The 24,879-nt window shown below is 39.4% G+C and overlaps 1 protein-coding gene across 1 annotated transcript in view; it reads left to right on the top strand.

Annotated features, from left to right (window-relative positions):
* Nucleotides 1–24,879, top strand: part of LOC124544693 (integrator complex subunit 2-like) — an 83,825-nt gene that overhangs the window by 35,485 nt on the left and 23,461 nt on the right. The window contains exons 7-10 of the mRNA XM_047123334.1: nt 6,370–6,567; nt 7,501–7,684; nt 12,788–12,936; nt 18,600–19,006. Coding sequence (XP_046979290.1) covers nt 6,370–6,567; nt 7,501–7,684; nt 12,788–12,936; nt 18,600–19,006 — 938 coding nt within the window. The remainder of the gene's footprint in view (nt 1–6,369; nt 6,568–7,500; nt 7,685–12,787; nt 12,937–18,599; nt 19,007–24,879) is intronic.

Raw genomic sequence — 24,879 nt, 5'->3', positions numbered from 1 at the left:
TTGGAAGATTGTATTTTGGTTATGAATTTTTGATGCCCGTTAACATAATTTCATAGGAAACTATCAAACTATTTCATGGAGCACAATTAAAATTCTTCTGCTTATCATATGGGAGGGTTGTGATGTTTGCGTACATCACTTGTCCTGTGCTGTAGGTGGCTAATAGAAGCAGAGTGGCAGACACCATGTTGGTTTACATATTTGCAAAACTAAAGGCCGTATTTGATGGTTTTCATATCTGTACTCATGTACTAAGAAAATATTCTCGTTAATTAATGAGCCATATTTACATCACTTTCACATGTAATTGGCTTCTGTATGGAAACGTCTAACATATTCTGGCATGCAGACAGGTATTTTGCAATTGTGGCAATACCAGGTTGTTTCTTTCCTGGCTTTCCAGTAGATTGTTTCATTTTCTCAAGACAACACTTGGAAATACATGTTGGATGCTATTTCACCTTCAGATTTATCTATGAAAAAAGCCAGATTAAGGCAAATAAAGCAGAAATAAATTATAATTACAGCTGCAGTGTCAGTAGCAACAATATTAGCAAGGAAAAATTGTGCTATACTTCAGCTTACCTAAATATGGATCTTCTTCAGACTTTCCCATTCAGATATTTCTCCCTGTGATCCGGAATCATTGAATTCTTCCTGTAGAGGTTCCAAAATTTTATGATCGCTCAACAGATGTGATATACTTGTAACAGAATTATAGCAGATTGCAAAATCTAACAAGTACATGCACGAACCTCATGACGGTGCACACGCATTGGCTCACTCAGTCAGGATAACAGCTCTTGTGTTCACTACTGTTTCTTTTGAAATAATTTTAGAAATTGACAACAGAAGGCAGCAAGTCATGATGTACAGGTAGCAAGATGTCTGTATATGGTTCCCATACAAAATGAGTCCAGTTTTTAGCAATAGGTAGCTCACACTTCAAGAAAACTGTGGCCAAAGATATTGTCAGGTGTGGTCCTGTAGACATGGTGGCTTGGGCATAATCTTTTGGACATGGCATTGTGGTGTGAGTTATGCTCAGGCTTGATCGCTAAAATGCTAAAAATCTGTCAGAACTGTGTCTTCTTTTGGTACAATTTATTGTGCAGAAGTGTGGGAAATGTAACTTCAAACTGTTACTGGAATGGAATTTATTGGGAGTATGTCTATTTTTGCTTAATGACACGGGAAATGAACTGTTATTCTAAGTTTATACATGACTGCTAGAGTTGGAATAATAGGTTAAAATCCAGTGTGAAAATTCAGTAGCTAATTAGTTACCAATATTAGTACCATGATACCTTCAGGTTTACTACATTTTTACATGGGAATTGTAAAATGCCAAATCTCACAACTCTTCTTCAAAACCACGAATTTCAAGTTATGTTGATAAAATCATCTGATTTCACGTAATTTTTCTTGTTCTATTTTATGTAAAATGTTTGTGTCTGTAGCAGTTGTCAAAAACTAATTGGGCTTGGGGATTTTTAAGCTACCTCTTTCATGAGTGAGTTTCATTTCGTTAGGGTTCTTCCAACACAATTTCATTCTGGTCTCGCACAACTGGTTTTATGTGTTCATTACACTTTAGGCCTTTCATACTCTTAGATATTTTTCTATTATTCCAAGAAGAGATGTGCAACATATTACTTCTCATTTTAGTGATTTCCAGTCATGTAATTGTTTAACAGGACTTTCTACCTATTTATATGCAATACGTTACTTTTGTTTATGTTTAGGATCAACAGCCGGTATCAGGTATTAACCCTCTGCAGGTATTCCTGCATTTTACTACAGTTTACTGGAGTATAGTAGAGTTTTATTGGTCCTGGTAATCATATAGTACACAAATAGTATATTCTGATGCAGGACAAGTCAATGTATAACAAAATATAATATTAAATTTGCATTAATGTCATTGTTTCTACATTAAATGATCACTGAGTTACAATATACAGAGCAAATATTGTACAAAAATAAAGAGTAGATATTTTAAAGCAGAAAGAGCATGTACTGTAATGGCAGATTAATATTTGTATTACAGTTACATTTACATGGTAAATCATAAAGTTCTAGTAACATTTATACTATACATCACTAATGCAAAGACACAAATCATTAGTGAACTTTCAAGGAACTCGTGGAGGCTGTAGAAGCAGTGATGAGTCAAATATGCCTTAGCAGTTGACTTAAAATTTGCCATGTCGTTTATTGATTTAATTTGTGGGGGAAGTTCATTATAAATAACTTTCCCATAATACTGGGTTCCTTTTTTATTTAGGGTGGTGTTGGTGGACTCTAGATGAAAGTCTCCTTTTTGCCTGGTGTTATAGGACTGGATATTTTCATTTTTCTGGAAGCGAGTGGGATTTTCCATTGAACATTTTTCACAAACACATGGAAGTGGGAGGACTGCTAGCTTTTTAAAAGAGTGGTCTACAGGTTTTATTCCATTTTACACCTTCCATTATTTGTGTAATTCTTTTTTGTAGCCTAAAGAGCTTTTGGCTAAGAGAAGAGTTACCCCAGAAAATAATTCCATTTCCTAAGAACTTAATGTTGTCTACATTCTGAAGCTCTTTGTCAAATATCTGAAGCTGAGCAGTTTGCTCACCTCTTTTCACATTATATAAAGTTAGTGCCAATGTCTTACTTGCATTTATTACCAATTTGTTGTGACTGAACCAGTTTTCAATATTGCTCAGTGTCTCTGGTGTAGACTTCTGAAGCATTTCCATTTCTTTCCCATTCACTACCACACTTGTATCGTCAGCAAACTGGATGACGTTCCTGCAGAATTTGCTTAGGTCATTCACATATAACAGAAATATAAGAGGACCTTGTGGCACTCCATATTTAATGGTTTCATAGTTTGAATAGTGTTGAGTGAGTTTGATGAAATTTTGATGTTGCACTTCAACCACTTGTTTTCAACTGCTTAGCTATGACTTTATCCAGTTGTTAGATGTTCCTCTAATCCCCATGTTGTCAAGCTTAGGCATAGTTGTTTGTGATCTGTGATATCAAACACCTTAGAGAGATCTAGACACATTCCAATGCCATTTTTGCTGTTATCTAGTCTCTGAAGTACTTCACTTAATAGTGCAAAAATTGCTGTGTCAGTTGATCGATCTTTCCTGAAACCATGTTGTGCTGTGGGTGGTATTTTGTGCTCCTCCAGAAAATCTACTGCTCTTCTTTGAACAATTTTTTCTATGATTTTTTGAGAATACAGATAGTAGAGCACAATGGGTGTGTAGTTAGCCACTACATCCTTCTTAACATTTTTGAAAAGTGGTTTGAGCTTAGCTGTTTTTAGGCACAATGGGAAAATTCCAGTTTGAAAGGAACTATTATAAAGGCGAACTAATGGTTCATTAATGAGATCTTCACATTTTTTAATAAGGCTGCCTGGGATGCCATCTATTCCAGTGGAATGATTCACTTTTAAAGTTCTGATAACTGACAGGACATCTTTCTGGGTAGTTGGAAAGTGAAACAGTGAAGTAGGATTTATGTTGGTGTTTACGTATGATACTGGGCATTTTGTATTGCAAGGTGTTGTGACGTTTCTCTATACCAAAGCATTTTCTGGAAATTTACCTCATAGGACTTGCAGTTCTATGTGCAAGATTGTTTATGTAAATTGTGAATAATACTGGCCCTATACCACACCCTGGGTGCTCATTTACGCATTGAGACACTGTTGCACACACCGAAACTGAGTTTACTGTCCATGTCATTTCAGTAAAGCCAGCCATTACCCATAAAGAGTAGTAGGTACCAGTTCTGTATTGGCCACAATTTCTTGAGGAATTAATGACACGAATGTTCTATACCTTTTGGCCTCCAGTGCTTCACTTTGGAAGATTAAATGTGATATAGTTTCATCTTCCTCGCACCATAGTCCATGCTAAAGTGCTTCTTTGTTAACACCCATTGTGTGCAGGTGTTTTTGTTAAGTTCCCAGGGCCTGTCATAGCTCTACCATGAGTGTAACCTGTCTCCTGTTCAAGCCCTGGATTGCAGAACTTCTCTTGAAGCATCATTAGCTTGCCATGTTTTTGTTTTTGGATCTGCAGGCTGCCTATTGATCCAGTTACATATTTTTGATTCTTAATTGCGTTAGTGATAGTTAGGGTAGGTTTCGATACAGCAAATGAAGTCCCCACTCTTTTCCTAGCCAACCAATCAGGTTGTTCATTGCCATTAACTCCTGAATGACCAGGTGCCCACAAAAGGTTTACTTGTTGCTTCCTCTAGTCTCATAAGAGAAATGTGGCATTCCACAATGATCTTTGATCTCGTTGTGGGTACTTCGAGTGAGATTTCAGTGCTGCTAGGCTGTATGGATGAATGCAGATATTGTGATCCATGTAGCACCTACACAGATTCTCTTCCACACACTCTCTGATAGCAAGTATTTATGCCTGGAATACTACGGCCAGCTTCCCTAGAGTGATTGCTCTTTCTATTCTAGGCCGTATCCTGTATACTACGGCCCCAGCACATTTTTCTGTTTCCTACCCACCAGTAAACCAGACTATGTCCCCTGAATGGTATTTGGTTGCTTCTTCCACTGCTGCCTACTTCCAACTGCTGCCTTGAAAGGTTTATTGAAGCGACTGGAAATTATTGTACAGTCAGCTGGCATTTCATTGGCCATTCCTAATTTGCTACATTCATTATATTGGGGTGGGATACTGTATATTCCTAAGGTTTCCCGTTATTGCCAGGTCTTAATCTGTGTACACCCACCATTGCCTCCGTTGTAACCCAAAGGTGTAATGGAAACATGTCTAGCGTGGTCTTCATCACAGTAGTTGGTGTTCTGCTAACTCTGCCTGTTACGGTAAAGAAAGCCAGTCTGTGCACCTAGCCAAGCTCTGTAGTAGCCACCTTCTGTTCTACTTTATTTCACTGTACTGTAGCTGCATAAATTATCATAGGTCTTATTACAGCTAGATGTATATCCAGTACATACTCCTGGAAAGTAGACTCCAGCTTTTACCACAGGCCTGTCTGTTGGACATAAGAGCACCATTTGCCTTGGAGCATGTATTCGTTTTGTGAAGGGTCCATGATAGTTTTGCGTCATCAGTTACCTGTAGACACTTCACTGCCCCCCTCTAGTGGTAGAATCTCATCAAGAAGCTTGAGGCTGCAGTATGTGTCCTGGGTATGCTTCCTTGTGAACAGTACTACAACAGTTTTCCTGGAGCTGACTTTTATAACCTGTTTCCTGCATCAGTTTTGCAGAAGGTTGAGGGCGCAAGGTGTTACTTTTCTAATGGTACTTGCAAGTTTGCCAAGAATTACTATGAATGAATTGGCTTTGTATTCTGCTGTGAGGTGATATTGACAAGTGGAGATCACTGTTGGATAACTGCCATCCTAAAAACCAAGACTGCAGTGCTATAGATTGTTTTACTATTTCTTGTGTCACCTTTTACTGGATCCAATTTCCTGAGAAGTGGGAGTGTTAGATCCCTCCCTTGTTCTTTTGTTCCCTGTCTTGGGGAGGTGGAACGGGCCTGCCCATCATTCTGAGGCAGTCTCTTTTTTGGAAGTCTTGTGCTTAGTAAGCCATCCTTTGCCTTCCTTTCCCTTTTGTTCTGTGAGAAGTTTTCTCCTCTGAGCCCCAGACAAGAATTTGATTTTTATGTGGTCCAACTTCTCAGTTACATTTTCCACTTCTTGGACAAGTGTGTCACTCAATCCAGTTGCAGAAACAACTTCCATCAGTTCCAACCATGTTGCTTGGGTGTTTGAGGTCTCATCAAGTCCCTCAAAGTTTTGTATTGTTTTCTGTGTTCTTTATTTTGGCCCCATTAGAACTGGGATATATCAGGTCAACACGAGAGGAGCCCCACATGGTGCGAGGCTAGTTACTCAGAGAGGCTGCTCAGTATCCCTGAGGCTACATTGACAACACATCTTCCCATGTGCCATGGACCCCTCAGTACAGATCCCATCAAACCTTGTTGTGGGTATGTAGGGAGTTTGGGAAGGACTATTGGAATGATTGTGGGAGAGATGGGGTGTTGTGGGACATGCTTTGTCTGATTCGTCCACAGAGATGTGCCTAGCAAGGGAGGCGGCCAGTAGCTGTGCTACAGCTGGTATAACCCTCAGCTTCATGTGAACACACAAACCTCTGCCGACTTGGAAAGTGCTACAAAAAGGCAATGTCCCCTGGAGAGGTGTAATAAATTCATTGATTACAGTGCTTAAATATGTGATTAATGAAATAAACATTTTTTAGTCATGGTTTTAGCAACATTGATATTCCATCTTTTAATAACCTTATGTGAAATATTGTATAACAAATAATAGTGGTATTTTCCATCCTTGTTGTTCCAGGTTCCAGGAAGAGGAAGTGTCACTAATTGTACAGCTTTTGACATCTCATCCCCCACCATCTCCTGCTGGAGTCCGATTTGTGTCACTGGGTCTTTGCATGCTCATTGCTTGTCCCTCTCTCATCAGTCAACAAGAACATGAAAAGCGAAGCATAGAGTGGGTTCAGTGGCTCGTTAGGGAAGAAGCATATTTTGAAAGGTGAGCAACATTGCAAAAATATGCCTTTTTTATTCTTCTCTCAACCAAAATATATAATTTATTTCTTTAAGCTTACTACTGCCCAAATTATGACAGTATGTACATTAATTTTGTGAATGATGTTAAAGAAAGTGGATTAAATTGCACTTGACCAGAAAGTTAGTTAGAACACCAAGGTATTTAACTTTGCATGGTCCTGTTGGAGGGGACTCACTCAGCCAAATGTAGGTTTAAGGTGGATTCCAGATCGTGGTAGACCTTGGCATTTTTTGCATTAACATAGCATTGCTAGAGGTGGAAAGAAACAATACATAACCAACTAGGGATCAAAACTCAAACCTTACCCACTAAATCACCATGACACTTGATTTGTTCCCTCTGGCAATCATTTTGAAACAAATGAAAGTTTGTAATTCAGACCAAATGCCAAGATTAATTGATTGAAGTAGCTCCCCACCCCCTCCCCCCACCCCCTTCCCTACCTCCTCACCATCATGACCAAGTGCTTCCACATATTGTTGCCTGCATGATTCAAACTCTTCAGAATTGCTATACAGTCCCATCTTAACCTTGTTACATTAACATCCATTTGGTCCACTCAGCGATGCATTAAGGGGCATCTTTTCATTCCCAAACACGGGTGAAGGAAGCGATGCATACTCTTGTCTGCTGCTCACCTGAAAAAGTTTTTTGTCATGGTATTATAAAACTTGTGTAACAGTGGACTAAGTGCATTGAAAACTAGTGAAAACTATTGAAACTATTGAAAACTATGTTTAAAAATTATTTTGTTTTAAGTTTTGTTCATTTGTAACAAGTTATGAAAATTTAGTGCAGATACTTATTGAGGTATCATCTTGTATAGGAGGAACGTAAAATTTTTTGTTGAACATGATTGTAAATAATATTTATTGTTCTTAATCTTATCAACAGCTCAAGTGGAGTGACAGCATCATTTGGAGAAATGCTGTTGCTTATGGCAATCCATTTCCACAGCAATCAGCTAAGTGCTATCTGTGAACTAGTATGTTCCACCCTTGGAATGAAAGTACAGATACGTTCAAACAACATGACGCGAATGAAACAAATTTTCACACAGGAGATTTTTACAGAGCAGGTAATGGACTGTTTATTGTTTATTAGTGACTGAAACACTTTACAGATTGGCTTATTCAGTACATCCAAGAAGTCCTTTTACCCCTAGGCAAAAACAGTGTATTTTATATTGGGACACTTACATACAAAAGCTTTTTATCCGGCAGATATGTATGTGCATCATCATTCCCACAGCAGAGGTCTAAGCATCTACAAGTCGTCCTTGTCGTCTGTGGAGCATATCCCGAGTTATGCTTCAAAGGGTTGCCTAAACACTTTAGCATAATTTTTATTGGTGTAATGCTCTTGAACCGTGTGGGACTTGATTATTCCCCATAACGAGCTGGCAGGTATGGTTGCCATTCAAATCAGATCTGAATAGCACAGTGTGCTGGAGCTGCATTTTCTTGTAACAACACTTCATCTTTTATTCCCTTGCCTTTGATCTGAGGTATTAATCCATTCAGAACTTGTAGAAATAATGATTTCCTTCAGTTACCATTCAAAGAAATGCGGTCCAAACAGGTTTGTGATGATTTTCCAGTGCTTATCGTAACATGAGATGAGTTCCTTTCCCTCTCTTGTGCATACTAGAGATTTTTCTTGAACCATAAAGCCACATGCTTCCTGTCTGAACTGTGATATATCTCACATTTATTAGAAAATAACACACTTACGCGAGACATACCATTCAGAGATTGTGCCAACAAAGCATGCTAGACTACAGTTCGCTGCTCCATATCATTATCAGATAATTCATTAAAAACCTTGGTCGAAATCCTTTTGAAATCTTTTTTAACATGTTATGCATTGAAGACCAGGGTACTTGAAGGTCAGATGCTGGTTTTCGAATGTATTTAAGACTGCTCAGTTGATCGAGTGATGGCAGTACCTGCTCCCTCTCACAATTTGTTACGTCAACAGTATGGCCTGTGTTTAAGGCTGTCTCAGGGGAGGGGGGAACAAACAGGCTTGATTGATGAGTTGGGATCTTTCCAAAGCAATCTGTAAACACACCATCTTTGTCTGCTTGTGTTCATGTACTGCCGGAAGTGCCACAAATGACTTGACGACATTGTAACTGTATCTGCTCACATCAACTATGGTTTCACAACTGAAACTGTGCAGTACTGATAATGATGTTTTTCACCTGCTTCAGAATAGGAATAGGAATAAAATAACTAAATAGTTTTTGGTTTTTGACCATTTCTTGTGGATGTAATTTTGAAAGCCTGTAATTTAAAGTTAATATGTCCCCTACATATATTACTTATTGGTGATCATCATATCATGCCCATCAGTTACATACAGGTTTTTTTTTAAGTCAACTATTATAACAACTGCTTATTTATTTAAGACTGAAAATCTGTAAACAGAATAGCTGGCCAGTACTCACTTTTAGGAATCAGAATTCCATGTACAGCCAGTAGACACATAAGAAAGTGTTGCTGGCTGTTGGTGCCAGCAAAATATTAGTAAATCTTAAGTAAATGTACTGTTCTGCTGTTTGAAAAAAGTACCCTATTGGTAAATGTTCAGTTGATAGCCTTGCAAATCTGAATAATTTTATCTTTATTTGTTCCTTCCTAGTCCACCATGTCTTTTCTTAGTACTTAAAATAATCGTCCCTTTGACTCCCTTCTTCACTGGGGAAATAGTGCATTCGGGGTTGGGAGACTTGGAGTTTTAGTCTGCATATCGTATTTACTAATTAAATTTAGTACTTCCCTTTGATATTTTTTCATCTGCATTGTACTCATTAATAAATTGAGACAGCTTTCCTGCTCTCTCCTCTCATCACATGTTTGTTGCACTACACATTACTTTGGATGTGTGGTGCGTAGTGGTTAAGATAGGGAGGAATGGAGTTTCAGATGCATCCAGCTCTACATGTTTCAATTCCGTGGGACCTCTCTGAATTACTTTAGGTCAATGCCTTGTTGTTGTTGTTGTTGTTGTGGTCTTCAGTCCTGAGACTGGTTTGATGCAGCTCTCCATGCTACTCTATCCTGTGCAAGCTTCTTCATCACCCAGTACCTACTGCAGCCTACATCCTTCTGAATCTGCTTAGTGTATTCATCTCTTGGTCTCCCTCTACGATTTTTACCCTCCACGCTGCCCTCCAGTACTAAATTGGTGATCCCTTGATGCCTCAGAACATGTCCTACCAACCGATCCCTTCTTATGGTCAAGTTGTGCCACAAACTCCTCTTCTCTCCAATTCTATTCAATACCTCCTCATTAGTTATGTGATCTACCCATCTAATCTTCAGCATTCTTCTGTAGCAACACATTTTGAAACCTTCTATTCTCTTCTTGTCCAAACTATTTATCATCCATGTTTCACTTTCATACATGGCTACACTCCATACAAATACTTTCAGAAAAGACTTCCTGACACTTAAATCAATACTCAATGTTAACAGATTTCTCTTCTTCATAAACGCTTTCGTTGCCATTGCCAGTCTACATTTTATATCCTCTCTATTTCGACCATCGTCAGTTATTTTGCTCCCCAAATAGCAAAACTCCTTTACTACTTTAAGTCTTTCATTTCCTAATCTAATTCCCGCAGCATCACCCGACTTAATTCGACTACATTCCATTATCCTCGTTTTGCTTTTGTTGATGTTCATCTTATATCCTCGTTTCAAAACACTGTCCATTCCGTTCAACAGCTCTTCCAAGTCCTTTGCTGTCCCTGACAGAATTACAATGTCATCGGCGAACCTCAACATTTTTATTTCTTCTCTGTGGACTTTAATACCTACTCCGAATTTTTCTTTTGTTTCCTTTACTGCTTGCCCAATATACAGATTGAATAACATCGGGGACAGGCTACAACCCTGTCTCACTCCCTTCCTAACCACTGCTTCCCTTTCATGCCCCTCTACTCTTATGACTGCCATCTGGTTTCAGTACAAATTGTAAATAGCCTTTCGCTCCCTGTATTTTACCCCTGCCACCTTTAGAATTTGAAAGAGGGTATTCCAGTCAACATTGTCAAAAGCTTTCTCTAAGTCTACAAATGCTAGAAATGTAGGTTTGCCTTTCCTTAATCTATTTTCTAAGATAAGTCATAGAGTCAGTATTGCCTCACGTGTTCCAACATTTCTGCGGAATCCAAACTGATCTTCCCCGAGGTCGGCTTCTACTAGTTTTTCCATTCGTCTGTAAAGAATTCGCGTTAATATTTTGCAGCTGTGACTTATTAAACTGATAGTTCGGTAATTTTCACATCTGTCAACATCTGCTTTCTTTGGGATTGGAATTATTATATTCTTCTTGAAGTCTGAGGGTATTTCGCCTGTCTCATACATCTTGCTCACCAGATGGTAGAGTTTTGTCAGGACTGGCTCTCCTAAGGCCGTCAGTAGTTCTAATGGAATGTTGTCTACTCCCGGGGCCTTGTTTCGACTCAGGTCTTTCAGTGCTCTGTCAAACTCTTCACGCAGTATCATATCTCCCATTTCATCTTCATCTACCTCCTCTTCCATTTCCATAATATTGTCCTCAAGAACATCGCCCCTGTATAGACCCTCTGTATACTCCTTCCGCCTTTCTGCTTTCCCTTCTTTGCTTAGAAGTAGGTTTCCACCTGAGCTCTGTACATTCATGCAAGTGGTTCTCTTTTCTCCAAAGGTCTCTTTAATTTTCCTGTAGGCAGTATCTATCTTACCCCTGGTGAGATAAGCCTCTACATCCTTACATTTGTCCTCTAGCCATGCCTGCTTAGCCATTTTGCACTTCCTGCCGATCTCATTTTTGAGACGTTTGTATTCCTTTTCGCCTGCTTCACCTACTGAATTTTTGTATTTTCTCCTTTCATCAATTAAAGTCAGTATCTCTTCTGTTACCCAAGGATTTCTACTAGCCCTCGTCTTTTTACCTACTTGATCCTCTGCTGCCTTCACTATTTCATTCCTCAGAGCTACCCATTCTTCTTCTACTGTATTTCTTTCCCCCATTCCTCTTAATTGTTCCCTTATGCTCTCCCTGAAACTCTGTACAATCTCTGGTTCTTTCTGTTTATCCAGGTCCCATCTCCTTAAATTCCCACCTTTTTGCAGTTTCTTCAGTTTTAATCTACAGTTCGTAACCAATAGATTGTGGTCAGAGACCACATCTGCCCCTGGAAATGTCTTACAATTTAAAACCTGGTTTCTAAATCTCTGTCTTACTGTTATATAATCTATCTGATACCTTCTAGTATCTCCAGGATTCTTCCATGTATACAACCTTCTATTATGATTCTTGAACCAAGTGTTAGCTATGATTAAAAATACTACCAGACGGCTTCCTCTTTCATTTCTTATCCCCAATCCATATTCACCTACTATGTTTCCTTCTCTCCCTTTTCCTTCTCTCGAATTCCAGTCACCCATGATTATTAAATTTTCGTCTCCCTTCACTACCTGAATAATTTCTTTTATCTCATCATACATTTCATCAATTTCTTCGTCATCTGCAGAGCTAGTTAGCATATAAACTTGTACTACTGTAGTAGGCGTGGGCTTCGTGTCTATCTTGGCCACAATAATGCGTTCACTATGCTGTTTGTAGTAGCTTACCCGCCTATGTTTTATTCATTATTAAACCTACTCCTGCATTACCCCTATTTGATTTTGTATTTATGCCTTATCACTGCTTAAAACAGATCACAGCTCTTCAACTGAGCTGGTACGCTCCCTAATACAATGTTGGTAAGATGTTAAACCCAAACCATTTCTTCCACCATTTCTCCTAGACAATTGACAGATAGCACTGATTTTATTGGTTTACAGATTACGTTATGGTGTAGCATTTGTTACCAGTTTCTTTGTATAATTATGTCTCAGTGTAACTAAAGATCTTTCTAGGAAAGGAAATAGCTCTATTACTCTGAATTTACTTTTGTTGATATTTGACGGAGATACAAGTGAATTGTTGGTGTTGATCTCAGACGAGCATGGAATTGTATTTTGTGTTATTCAGATTTGTAACAATTGAGTTATATATTTCTTGAAAGTACTTATTGTTGTGGTTGTGTATTATATGTGGCAATAAAGAGTAATACAGGTAACTGCTAACATTTTATAGCTTTTTTGTGAAATTGATTGTGCTCGTATGATTATCTCAATTCTAGGTTGTGACATCACATGCTGTGAAAGTGCCAGTTACAGCCAATCTCAATGCTGACATTCCAGGATTCCTGCCAATCCATTGCATTCACCAGCTGCTGAAGAGCAGAGCATTCACAAAACACAGAGTGCCCATCAAGGACTGGATTTACAAGTATAAATATCAATGTTTTATCCATATTTAGCTTGAGGGTATGGGTTGATTATAATTGAAGTTCAAGTTCCAAAACGCTGTAAAAGAAGAACCACTGCTCAGAATGACATCAAATTTGAATGGAATGTTATCAAAGTAGGAGGGATATGCTATGGAAACAAAAAGAATTTAATGACAGTTTTCTCACTAGATGGCCACTGTAAGTGTCGTAGTGTAAATAGATTCGGCTACAAATGGCAGATGGATTGCAATACAATGGCTATGGTGCCCATTAAACCAACTGTATTAAGCAATGTGTATGATCGCACAAGTTTGGCTTTTAACCATTGTGGAACTGTTACTTAGGCAAGCCCGTCCACCACAGCAAGGTCGTACCACATCATATGGGAAAATTTGTTTTTAATTCTCCTAAGGCCAAAAACTGCATAAAAAACAACGATGAAATCAGTTTTAACTGTATTTAATCCAAAAACTATGTCAGAAGTAACAATTAAATTGGTTTTTAATTGTTGTAAGACTAGCACGAGACATGTTTGATATGCTGTCCGCTGTTTCATGCCACAAGTTGAAATCGAGAAACTGTGAGTTCCACAACATATCACAGTATCTCAGGGCTCATGTACAGAATGTGTTTCGCAGTGCGTGCCTTCAGTTCAGCTATTTTGTTATCAGAACACTGAGCACAATATCTTTCAGATAATGCCACAAGCCAGAAGTCACATGGATAAAGATGAGATGATTTGGATGGCCAGGCTGTAAAAAATGATGGCTGTTAATTCTAGCATTTCCAGAATGTCCCTGCAGCAGCTGCTTGACTGGTTCTGCAATGTGTGGTGGAGCGCCATCTTCCACAAAAATCATGCTGCCTGCATATCCAAGCTGTTTAAGGATTGGAATGATGTCAGTGCACAAAAGACACTCATAGTGTTTACCAGTGACTGTACAGGTAACAGGACCCATAACCATCGCCTTCAAAAAATATGGCCCAAAGATAAATGATGCTGTAATCCTGTATGACACAGTTACCTTTGCGGAATGAAACTGTACTAGTTGATGTGCGAGTGGATTTTCCATTGCTCAACTTCTGCAGTTCGGTGTACTGTTACATTCTTGGAGATGGAAGTGGTCTTTGTCCACAGAACATTCCATGGCCATTCATTTTCTACCTCCATGTGAGCAAAAAATTGTAGAGCAGACACGTGCCTTTCTGACAGGTCAGAATGAAGCAGTTCCTGAACATTGGTAATTTTGTATGGCTAGCAATGCAAGATGTGTTGTAGAATTTTATGCCCTGTGCTTACAAGTGTGTCCATAAGTTCCCCATGATCTGCATGTTTGTACACTACCACTTGACCCCTCCTGCAATGCTGTTGCCCATCTACAATTAAGTCAGATCAATTGTTTTTGACCCTCTGCCACACTGCACTTCAAAATAACCTAAATAACCTATCTTTTTTGAATTTCGTAATCATTTTCTCCAGACCCTTGGCAGACATTGGACCAATGCCTTTCTTTACACCCTGAGTGTCTGGAACTTCTGCAGAGCTACTGACACACTGTACCAGCAGCATACAGCCCTGCATTGAGAGTCATGTTGAACATCTCAGTTGCAAACTGAGGAACAGCTGTGTACCCTGGCTCTGTTATTTTTCAGATTCTGTCACTTACAGTGCCACAAACCTGAAGTTTCCACTGTTTAAATTTTTTGTTAATTTTTTGTCACTGTCAAGTCTCCCCTTTCATTGGTAATATTATGTTCAAATTTGACATCATGCAATGGTTCCCTGTTACAGCATTTTGAAACTGGAACTTTAATTGCAATCATCCTATATATTGTTAAGGATGTCAGCAAAATATAAAAAAAGACACGGTTTTTTAAAGTTAACATAAATATCTGTGCATAACATAATCAAAGTACGTACTTAGAAATAATTCAGGCACTATTATTTTCCCACAAGGATTTATTAGTGTATATGTGGAACTGGAGTAACAGGTCATACATTTGACAACATGTCTTGAATTTAATGGGGAAAATGATGCTTCCTTAGTAACAAATCAGGTGAAAAGAAGGGGGAAACAGGATAGCTCAGATTAAAATATGATGTGCATGCTATTGACAGCACTGAGGGAAGAGGCTCTCTGTGACTTAATAGTAACAAATAATGGGAACTGGCAAAAGGACTTGTTCCTATGGCTGAGGAAGCAACATTTTTCATTGCACCACACCCTCCACCAAAAAGAAAGGGGAGAAAAGGGGCTGATTTTATATTTGCTTAATTACTGATGCCATCTGTGAATGCACGAATTAACTATTGTGCTATTTTGACTACCTTCTGGTTTAAATTTAAGAGCACTTGCATCACAGGCTGCTTGTGATGACAGAAAATTTTAACAGAATGTTTTCAACTTCAGTCTTAAAAGGAGCAATGGAACAAAGTGTGAACATTAAGTTTTGTATTAAAGCGTACAAGTGCTATAGACACACTTTTGAAATGATACAAACTGTTTGTGATGGTCAAGCAATGAGTTATAAAAATGTTTAAAGTGGCACGCAAGGTTTCATGATGGTAGACAGAGCACTGAAAGTAATCCACATCCAGGAGCATCATCGACAATTCAAGTTGTACAAAATGTTCAAAAAGGGACTGAAATCCTTCGAAATGATTGTGGTACCCTACCAGGTTAATTGAGGAGCTCACTGGAATTCCTAAAACAATTGTGTGTTGCTTTTCAGCCAATTTTAGCATAGACAGAGGTCCACTTGGAATATGTCAACTTTTCATCTGGAACATTTTTGTCACATGAGCCTATTTTTCAAGATATTTAATTGTTCCAAGTTAAAACAAACAGATTATATATAAAAACAAAGATGAGGTGACTTACCGAACGAAAGCGCTGGCAGGTCGATAGACACACAAACAAACACAAACATACACACAAAATTCAAGCTTTCGCAACAAACTGTTGCCTCATCAGGAAAGAGGGAAGGAGAGGGGAAGACGAAAGGAAGTGGGTTTTAAGGGAGAGGGTAAGGAGTCATTCCAATCCCGGGAGCGGAAAGACTTACCTTAGGGGGAAAAAAGGACAGGTATACACTCGCACACATGCACATATCCATCCACACATACAGACACAAGCAGACATATATATATATATATATATATATATATATATATATATATATACAGACCTAGACACATTGATATAAGACTGTTAGATATTATTTAGCTGTCATACTAAGTCCTTCATCGATCATAGGCAAAACACACACACACACACACACACACACACACACACACACACACACGCATGCCCACACACACTCAAGTGTGCGTGCGCCCACACACACGCACGCGCGCACACACACACACACACACACACACACACACACACACACACACACACACACACAGTGTGTGCTATTGCAGTCAGGCCTCAGAACCTGGGATGACAGTGGCCGTGTGTGTGTGTGTGTGTGTGTGTCTGACAAAGGACTTAATCCAAAGTAAATGGACAGATAAAAACAAATCTATTCACCAAACAGTGGCAGGGAAACACACACAGAAAAGGATTTAACTTTTACAAGCTTTCGGAGCCAGTGGTTGAGTTTTCTAAACCATACCTCTTTCCTCTAAACCTCTCGAGCTCTTTTCCTTCACACCTCTTCCTTCTCCTTCAACTCTCCCACCAGAAGAAGGAGCCACTGGCTCCAAAAGCTTGTAAAAGTTAAATCCTTTTGTTAGTGTGTTCCCATGCCACCACTTGATGAGTAGATTTTTTTTGTCTGTCCATTAACATTATATTATCAATAAAGGACTTAATTCGATATCTAAATAATACCTAGTAGTCATTCATTAATGTCCCTATCTGCCACTTAATGCTTCGTCTCTCAGGTGAGTAACTATCTAACTGTTTCTTATAATTGCTGTTCCATTATGAACTTTCCATTACATACAACAGTAAACACTTAGTAACGCAACAACTCTGAGATGCAAAAGTACTGTGATGTGGATCACTGCAGAATAGCTCAGCATAGTGTCATTAGCCCGCTCTTCCATTGCATTCAGTGAACCTGGGTTGCTGATGATGTCAAGTCCATCTATACTGCTGTATGTCTCTGTTGCATCACGGGGACTGGCTACTTTCAACTGGTGCCAGTGGAAGCTTAGCAGAAATTTTTCATAATTTCATTTAAAATTTCTGTTTGACTGCGCAGTTCTCTGGCATTAAAACCTATTGGTTTAGGTCTTTGAGCAGTGGAATCTTTGCAAATCAGTTTACTGCTTTTTAAACATGATTTTCAAAATAACCACAGTTTAACTACTTGACTCTGTTCCAACAAATAAGTGGTGTGAACAGGGCCGTGCATTGTCACCTCTCCTCTTCACTGTGGTCTTGGATGAGAGAATGACTGTGATGGCAGAAAAAACTGGAGAAGACAAGATAAAAGCAATGGTCCAGAATGAGATTTTCACTCTGCAGCAGAGTGTGTGCTGATATGAAACTTTCTGACATATTAAAACTGTGTGTGCCGGTCCGAGACTCGAACTCGGGACCTTTGCCTTTCGCGAACAAGTGCTCAACCAACAGAGCAGTGGTGTTCATTGATGACTTGATGATCTGGAAAAACAGGGAGGAGCAGATTCAGGAACAGCTGGGTGGGTGCTGGTAAGGAAATTGTGGGAAAATGTGGAATGAAATTCAATGTAAACAAATGTGGGCTCCTGCTTACTATTAGAAAGGATAAAGACCTGCTAGTAGAATAAGAACTGCATGTGATCAATTGAAAAGTGTCAAGTACTTGGTGAGTGTGACAGAGGAAAAGGGAAGAAATGAAAAAGAGATCAGTGAACGTGGCAGACAGGCAGAAGCATTCCTGGGAAGCATTAGGAGCCTGATTTAGAACAAAGATGTCCCTCAAAAAAGAAAAGAAGTAATATATAGAAGTTACTACTTCCCAGTACAGACCCAAGTGTCTGAAACATGGGTAATGGAAAAAAGAGGTGTAAGCAGATTACAGGCATGTGAAATGAAATTCCTAAGAAGTAGGATAAGAGTAACTAGGAAAAATCGGATGAGAAATGAAAGGGTAAGGGAAGTAGTGAAATAGGAACACTTGTTCAGCAGAATAGAAACATCAAGGTTAAGATGGTATGGGCACTTAAAGGGAATGGAAAACAAGAGGATTTCCAAGATGATCAATGAAATGCAGATGCAAAGCAAACAACCAAGAGGAAGACTAAGGGGTAGATGGTTGAAATGTGTGGAGGAGTGTGTTGAAAAAAAGAGCTGAGGACTGGACCAGAGTGAACACAAAGAAGGTGGTGGGAAAAGGGACTAGATAGCGAGGCTTATGTTCCAAACAGACCCAGCTTGGGGCTGGAAATTGTTCAAGATGATGATGATGATGATAACTGCTTGACTATGTAGTGTTTTGGTTTGTATTACAGCCAATTCCTGGAATTAGTGGAAGTCAGGGAAATCCTTCAGTTATCTTGCATCGCAATGGACTAAACTTACAGATAGAAAAATTGTAATAAAATTTGAAAATGAGGCTGCTTTTAAATTCTTTGTGCTCTAAATAATAATTAGTTTAGCAAAAAATTATTAATGAAATTATATAGTGGCATGAGTTACCTGTACATCCCTTTCAAAATTTTCAGGCAGATATGCAGCAGTGTCTCGCCCCTTCATCCCCTATTACCAGCTTTAGTGGAGGTTTATGTCAATTCTATATTGGTACCAAGCTCTAAAGCACACAACTTGGAACATACAAATCAACCTCTTGATGAAGAAGAAATCCAGAGGGTCTTTCAGAATTCAGTTCCGAATACACAGTCTGTTGTTGGCAAGAGTGCTGGCAGCCAAAATGCCGAAGCAGCACCATCTCTAACATCACAGTTGTTGCTGCTGTACTACCTGCTGCTGTATGAAGATGTCAGACTGGCCAACATTCATAACCATGCAGCTGCCGGTCGCAAAGTGAAGAGTTACTCTGCTGAATTTCTCGCTGAGCTGCCTATCAAATATTTACTGCAGCAGGCACAGAAAGATCAACAAAGCTATGCAGGTAATTGGATATTTATTCAGAACCTGCCTCTGTAATATAACATGTTCATATTAAATATCCAATTAGGCCTATAATGTTTTATTTACAAGTATCAATATTGTGAAAAGGATATATTGTTACTCACCATAAAGATGACACATTGATTTGCAGACAGGCACGATGAAAAAACTATTACAAATAAGCTTTCTGCCAAAGTCGTCTTCAAAAAAGAGAAATGCACACACATTCACACAAGCAAGCACACCTCACTGGAGCATTGGGAGGTAGTGGTCATGTGTGTGTGAAATGTGCTTGCTTTTGTGAATATGTGTGTGTTTCTCTTTTCTGTAGAAGACATCAGCTGAAAGCTTATTTGTAACATTCTCTTCATTGTGTCTGCAACACAAAGTGTCATCTTTGTGGTGAGTAGAAATCTACCCTTTTCATAATATTATTGACATTCCGACCTGGACTTCCTGTTGTTTTACTTATAGTTATAATATTGTTATGAAAAGCTGAGGGGCTTCAAATCCTGTATTTTACAAGGATTCCACATGATATAATATAGAACTTAGTGCCTAGTCCTAGGGTGTTTCACATTAACAAAAATTAGTTTTATCTATTTTTCCTTGCATACTTACCTGTATCAATCTTTTCCATATTGAGTGTGTGATAAATGGTGATCAGTTTTGGAACATTCTATTCACCATTTTGGACATTTTATGCTAATCTCAAAATTGTACCAGGAATAACACTCATTGTCTGGGGTGTAATCCTATGTGACTATTTATCTTTTAGTTTTTACATTTTAATTTGTTACTGTAAACTGCAGAAGAATGGTAAAGCCACCATTCCAGATGGAGTCTATGCTAAGGTTATTAAAGTTCTAGCTGAACAGCAGTTGATTGGCCTCAGCTTTCTAAAATCGTTGCTCAGTGTTATCTGTGCGTCAGGAAAGATACCTTATAACTGGCTGAGATCAACTTTTTTACCACTGATGAAGTAGACCAGTTCCTCACCATATGATGACTATCGTACGATTAGTTTGATGTCTCACATACTCAAACTATTTCTATGAATCATAGACACACAGATTTACAAGAAATGTAAATCCCAAATGGATGCAACCCAATTTGGCTTCCGAAATGGGGTTGGAACTCGTGAGGCACTCTTCTCCTTAAACATACTAGTGTAGAGATAGAAATGTCAATGTGGACACTTGTTTCATTGACGACTATAAAAAAAAACCCTTTGACTGCATGACATATAAAAAGATTGTGGAGTTTTTGAGATCAACTTGTACTGACTGAAACGATTTACTCATCATCAGTGCATTGTATTGGAACCAGTCTGTAGATGTAAAAACATCAAGGAACATCAGAAATGACTACAATTAGTAAAGGCATTTATCAGGAATGTAAAGATCACCTCTTTTGTTTAACATTTATTCCAAAGCAATTTTCAAAGAAGTGTTTGTGGAAGAAAGGAAAGGGATCATTATAAATAGAAAGGTAATTAGCAGTATTAGGTACAGAAATGACACTGTTGTCATAGCAAATGATCTACCTGCACTCCAGCACATGCTAAACAATTTAGTTTGACCTGTTTGTTAACAGTTCCAAGACTGAAGTTTTAGTCTTCTCTAAGAGAAGAATCCAAAAAATCTTGTCAGTAAAAGAAAATAAGATTGAACAAGTATCCTCCTCAAAGTATTTAGGCAGTGTGATGGTTGAGCAGTGTGACTGTAAGAAGGAGATCAGATCTAGAACAGAACAGGCCAGCAGACAATTTATTAGCAAGGAAAATCTTTTCATAAGATGTGATGTTAGTCGGCAACTGAGAATATGAATGATTTATTGCTATGGGTTGAAATCTGGACCCTTGATCAATGTCTGGAGAAAAGAATTGATGCATTTAATATAAATATATTCTTACCTGTTCCTTGGATACTGAAAATTTCAAACAAGAAAGTCCTTCATTTGATTGGGGGGGGGGGCTGTTTCTCACTAGAAAACAAAGGAAAACTAAATTTCTAAGACACATTGTAAGAGGTGAAAGATACCAGTTTTTACAACTCATTATTGAAGGGAAAATACAAGGGAAAATGTGTGTTAGAAGATGAAGGAACTTATGGCTGAAGGATATTTATAGATGCTACAATTGCTTGTTAGAAAATGCCTTCCCTGCTGCAATGTCCTTGTCCTCACGGATCGCCAACCTCCATCAGGAGAATGCACCTTATGAAGAAGAAGAAGAACAAGAACAAGACTATTGTATTTCCCTGTATGTCCATCTTTTCAGAGATGGTTGCGGGACACGGCTGTTCAGTACAGAATGTCAAACCAAACACTTTTCAGCTGTCCAGTTTCCAGTTATTTTATTTGGATGCCAGTTTCGGTGCTTTACTACATTGTCTTCAGGTCTCCTGACCGACATGTAGGAAGATTCCAACCTCATTTTCCGTCAAAATAGGGGCCAGCATTCAATTGTATTTTATCAAGAAAGAAGTATGAGGACAGGAAACCACTCAGCTATAGCTAGCTGATGTGTCACACATAGACATACATAGTAATCTAGAGATTTCACTAGCTTCCAGGCTTCTTTTTTTTTCAGTTGTAAGAAGAGAGGAAGATTAGGCTTTAACGGCCCATTAATGATGAGATTGTTATAGATTAAGTCTAAAATCAGATTGGACAAGGATGGGAAATGAAATCCACCATGCCTTTCCCAAAGACATCATCCTGACATTTATCTTAAGTGATCTTGGGAGGGGGGGGGGGGGGGGGGTAGTTTTGTGTGACCAGTTGGAAATTTGAACCACCATCCACCCTAATGCAAATCCATTGTCTCTTAACCTGGTTCCAGTTTCAAAACACATTCTCACATATACGAAGGTCATTTAGTAGGTAATGCAACACATTTTTCTTACTGAAAGCGGAATAGTTTTATTCAGAATTCCTATACAAATTTCATCCCTCACTCTTTTGGCTACAAAATCCAGTTTTGCAACATAATCTCCGTCCAAAGTCATTGCCTTATGGCACCTTACTGGGAGAGCCTGTATGCCCACGTGGTACCACTCTACTATTTGATGTGGGAGCTAATATCCGGCTGCATCAGTAACTTCCCCATCATCTAAATACTGGTTCCCATGGAGTGCATCCTTCACTGGGCCAAACTTGTTGCTCTTTATGGTCTTCTGTTAGGCTTGGAGGAACCTGATGGGCACACATCTTTGAGTAACCCAGCTGGTGAATGAGTGTGTCAGCAATACCAACAGAGACATCCAGTTGTGCAGTGAGGTGTTTGATTGTGGTCCCGTGGTCGTCTCAGACAAGTGTCCACACGTTGCATCATTGCAGGAGCCACAGCTGTGTGCAGCCGGCCGGCATGCGGGAAATTGGACAGGTTTGCATGACCTGGTTGAGATGGCGACAGACGTCTCACCCAATGAGTTCCCATGCTTTTGTTCACCACTAGGATGCCGTTGGCATTCTTCAAGTACCTATGAATATCTGCAATGCTGTGGTTTTTCACCAAAAGAAAGTTAATGACAGCTCTCCCCCTCTGTTACAGAGGCCATTTTGAAGGCTGTGTACAGCAGCACCATCCTATCAGAACTTCATGAAACTATAGGGGCTTAAGGTGGAATATTCCACAATATCCCATGGCAAATTCCACATTTTTTCAATTGAAATAGGCCAAGAAAAAAGACTGTGTTGCATTACTTATTGAATGCCCCTCGTACGACCACCCAAATGCACCCATTCGCAGTTGTAGCAGCACAGGTACAAGTGGTGGCCCGAGGCGACATTGCAGGAGGGGGGAGGAGAAAAGGAGATAAACTGAGATGAGTAGATTCACAGCTAGGAAAGGGTAAGATGTGCAGGCAAGGAGTGGGTGGAATGGTAATTGGAAGAAGAGGGTGGAGTTATATGGATCTTAGTGTCAGCAGTAAAATGTGCAAGTGTGAGGGAGTGGGTTGGGGGAATTAATGAGAAGAATGAGAGTAAGTTGTAGAAAGGGGACCAGCAGTGATTTAGGCCAGGTGGATTGCAGTAATGGAGGATATATTGGAGGAGAGTTTCCACCTGTTCAGTTCAGAGAAGGTGGGGTGAGGGGTGGGGAGTTCAAGACACATGGTTATTGTTGTTGCAGCGTGCAGTGTGTTCAGTGACTGTGTCGTCAACCTTGTAGTTAGGCATAATTTGGCCATGGCCAATCGTACAAATAGAAAGCTGGTTGGTTGTCATATCCACCGCATTGTTATCTGCCTCAAGCGGAAGATGTGTTGTGTTAGTGCACCATGATTTTTGCTCTTTTGTTTGGGATAAACTGATGCTAGAATGTTCATTTTTTACACACTAGTGTAGATGTCACTAAATAATCGAAGTGCACCATTTGTGGATTTTGATAATCTGTTTACACATAGAAGCCAACTTCCTGCTTTTCCATTTGTGTACAAGCAGGAACACACTGATCTTGATATTCTAGATTCAGATATTTTTGTGTCTTTTTCCCTATTATCTTTTATTGATGGTATAAAATCCTGTGTTGTACTGAATTGTGTATTTCAAATGTTTGTTACTTCCATGCAAAATTCATACTCTATCTTCTGTTGCAAACTACATTTTATGCTTTCTACAAATTGTTGCTGTAGTATCCTGATTCAGACAACCATTCCTTAAGTTTCAGTGTTTATCTACATGACTGATGGTACGAGGTGCATTCAAGTTCTAAGGCCTCCGATTTTTTTTTCTAATTAACTACTCACCCGAAATCGATGAAACTGGCGTTACTTCTCGATGTAATCGCCCTGCAGATGTATACATTTTTCACAACGCTGACGCCATGATTCCATGGCAGCGGCGAAGGCTTCTTTAGGAGTCTGTTTTGACCACTGGAAAATCGCTGAGGCAATAGCAGCACAGCTGGTGAATGTGCGGCCACGGAGAGTGTCTTTCATTGTTGGAAAAAGCCAAAAGTCACTAGGAGCCAGGTTAGGTGAGTAGGGAGCATGAGGAATCACTTCAAAGTTGTTATCACGAAGAAACTGTTGTGTAACGTTAGCTCGATGTGCGGGTGCGTTGTCTTGGTGAAACAGCACACGCGCAGCCCTTCCCGGACGTTTTTGTTGCAGTGCAGGAAGGAATTTGTTCTTCAAAACATTTTCGTGGGATGCACCTGTTACTGTAGTGCCCTTTGAAATGCAATGGGTAAGGATTACGCCCTCGCTGTCCCAGAACATGGACACCATCATTTTTTCAGCACTGGCGGTTACCCGAAATTTTTTTGGTGGCGGTGAATCTGTGCTTCCATTGAGCTCACTGGTGCTTTGTTACTGGATTGAAAAATGGCATCCACGTCTCATCCATTGTCACAACTGACGAAAAGAAAGTCCCATTCATGCTGTCGTTGCGTGTCAACATTGCTTGGCAACATGCCACACGGGCAGCCATGTGGTCGTCCGTCAGCATTCGTGGCACCCACCTGGATGACACTTTTCGCATTTTCAGGTCGTCATGCAGGATTGTGTGCACAGAACCCACAGAAATGCCAACTCTGGAGGCGATCTGTTCAACAGTCATTCGGCGATCCCCCAAAACAATTCTCTCCACTTTTTCGACCATGTCGTCAGACCGGCTTGTGCGAGCCCGAGGTTGTTTTGGTTTGTTGTCACACGATGTTCTGCCTTCATTAAACTGTCGCACCCACGGACGCACTTTCGATACATCCATAACTCCATCACCACATGTCTCCTTCAACTGTCGATGAATTTCAATTGGTTTCACACCACGCAAATTCAGAAAATGAATGATTGCATGCTGTTCAAGTAAGGAAAACATCGCCATTTTAAGTATTTAAAACAGTTCTCATTCTCGCCGCTGGCGGTA

This window comes from Schistocerca americana, chromosome 8 (assembly GCF_021461395.2).
Source record: "Schistocerca americana isolate TAMUIC-IGC-003095 chromosome 8, iqSchAmer2.1, whole genome shotgun sequence".
NCBI lineage: Eukaryota > Metazoa > Arthropoda > Insecta > Orthoptera > Acrididae > Schistocerca > Schistocerca americana.
Note: the sequence above shows the minus strand (reverse complement) of the source record. Positions and strands in the feature narration are given on the sequence as shown.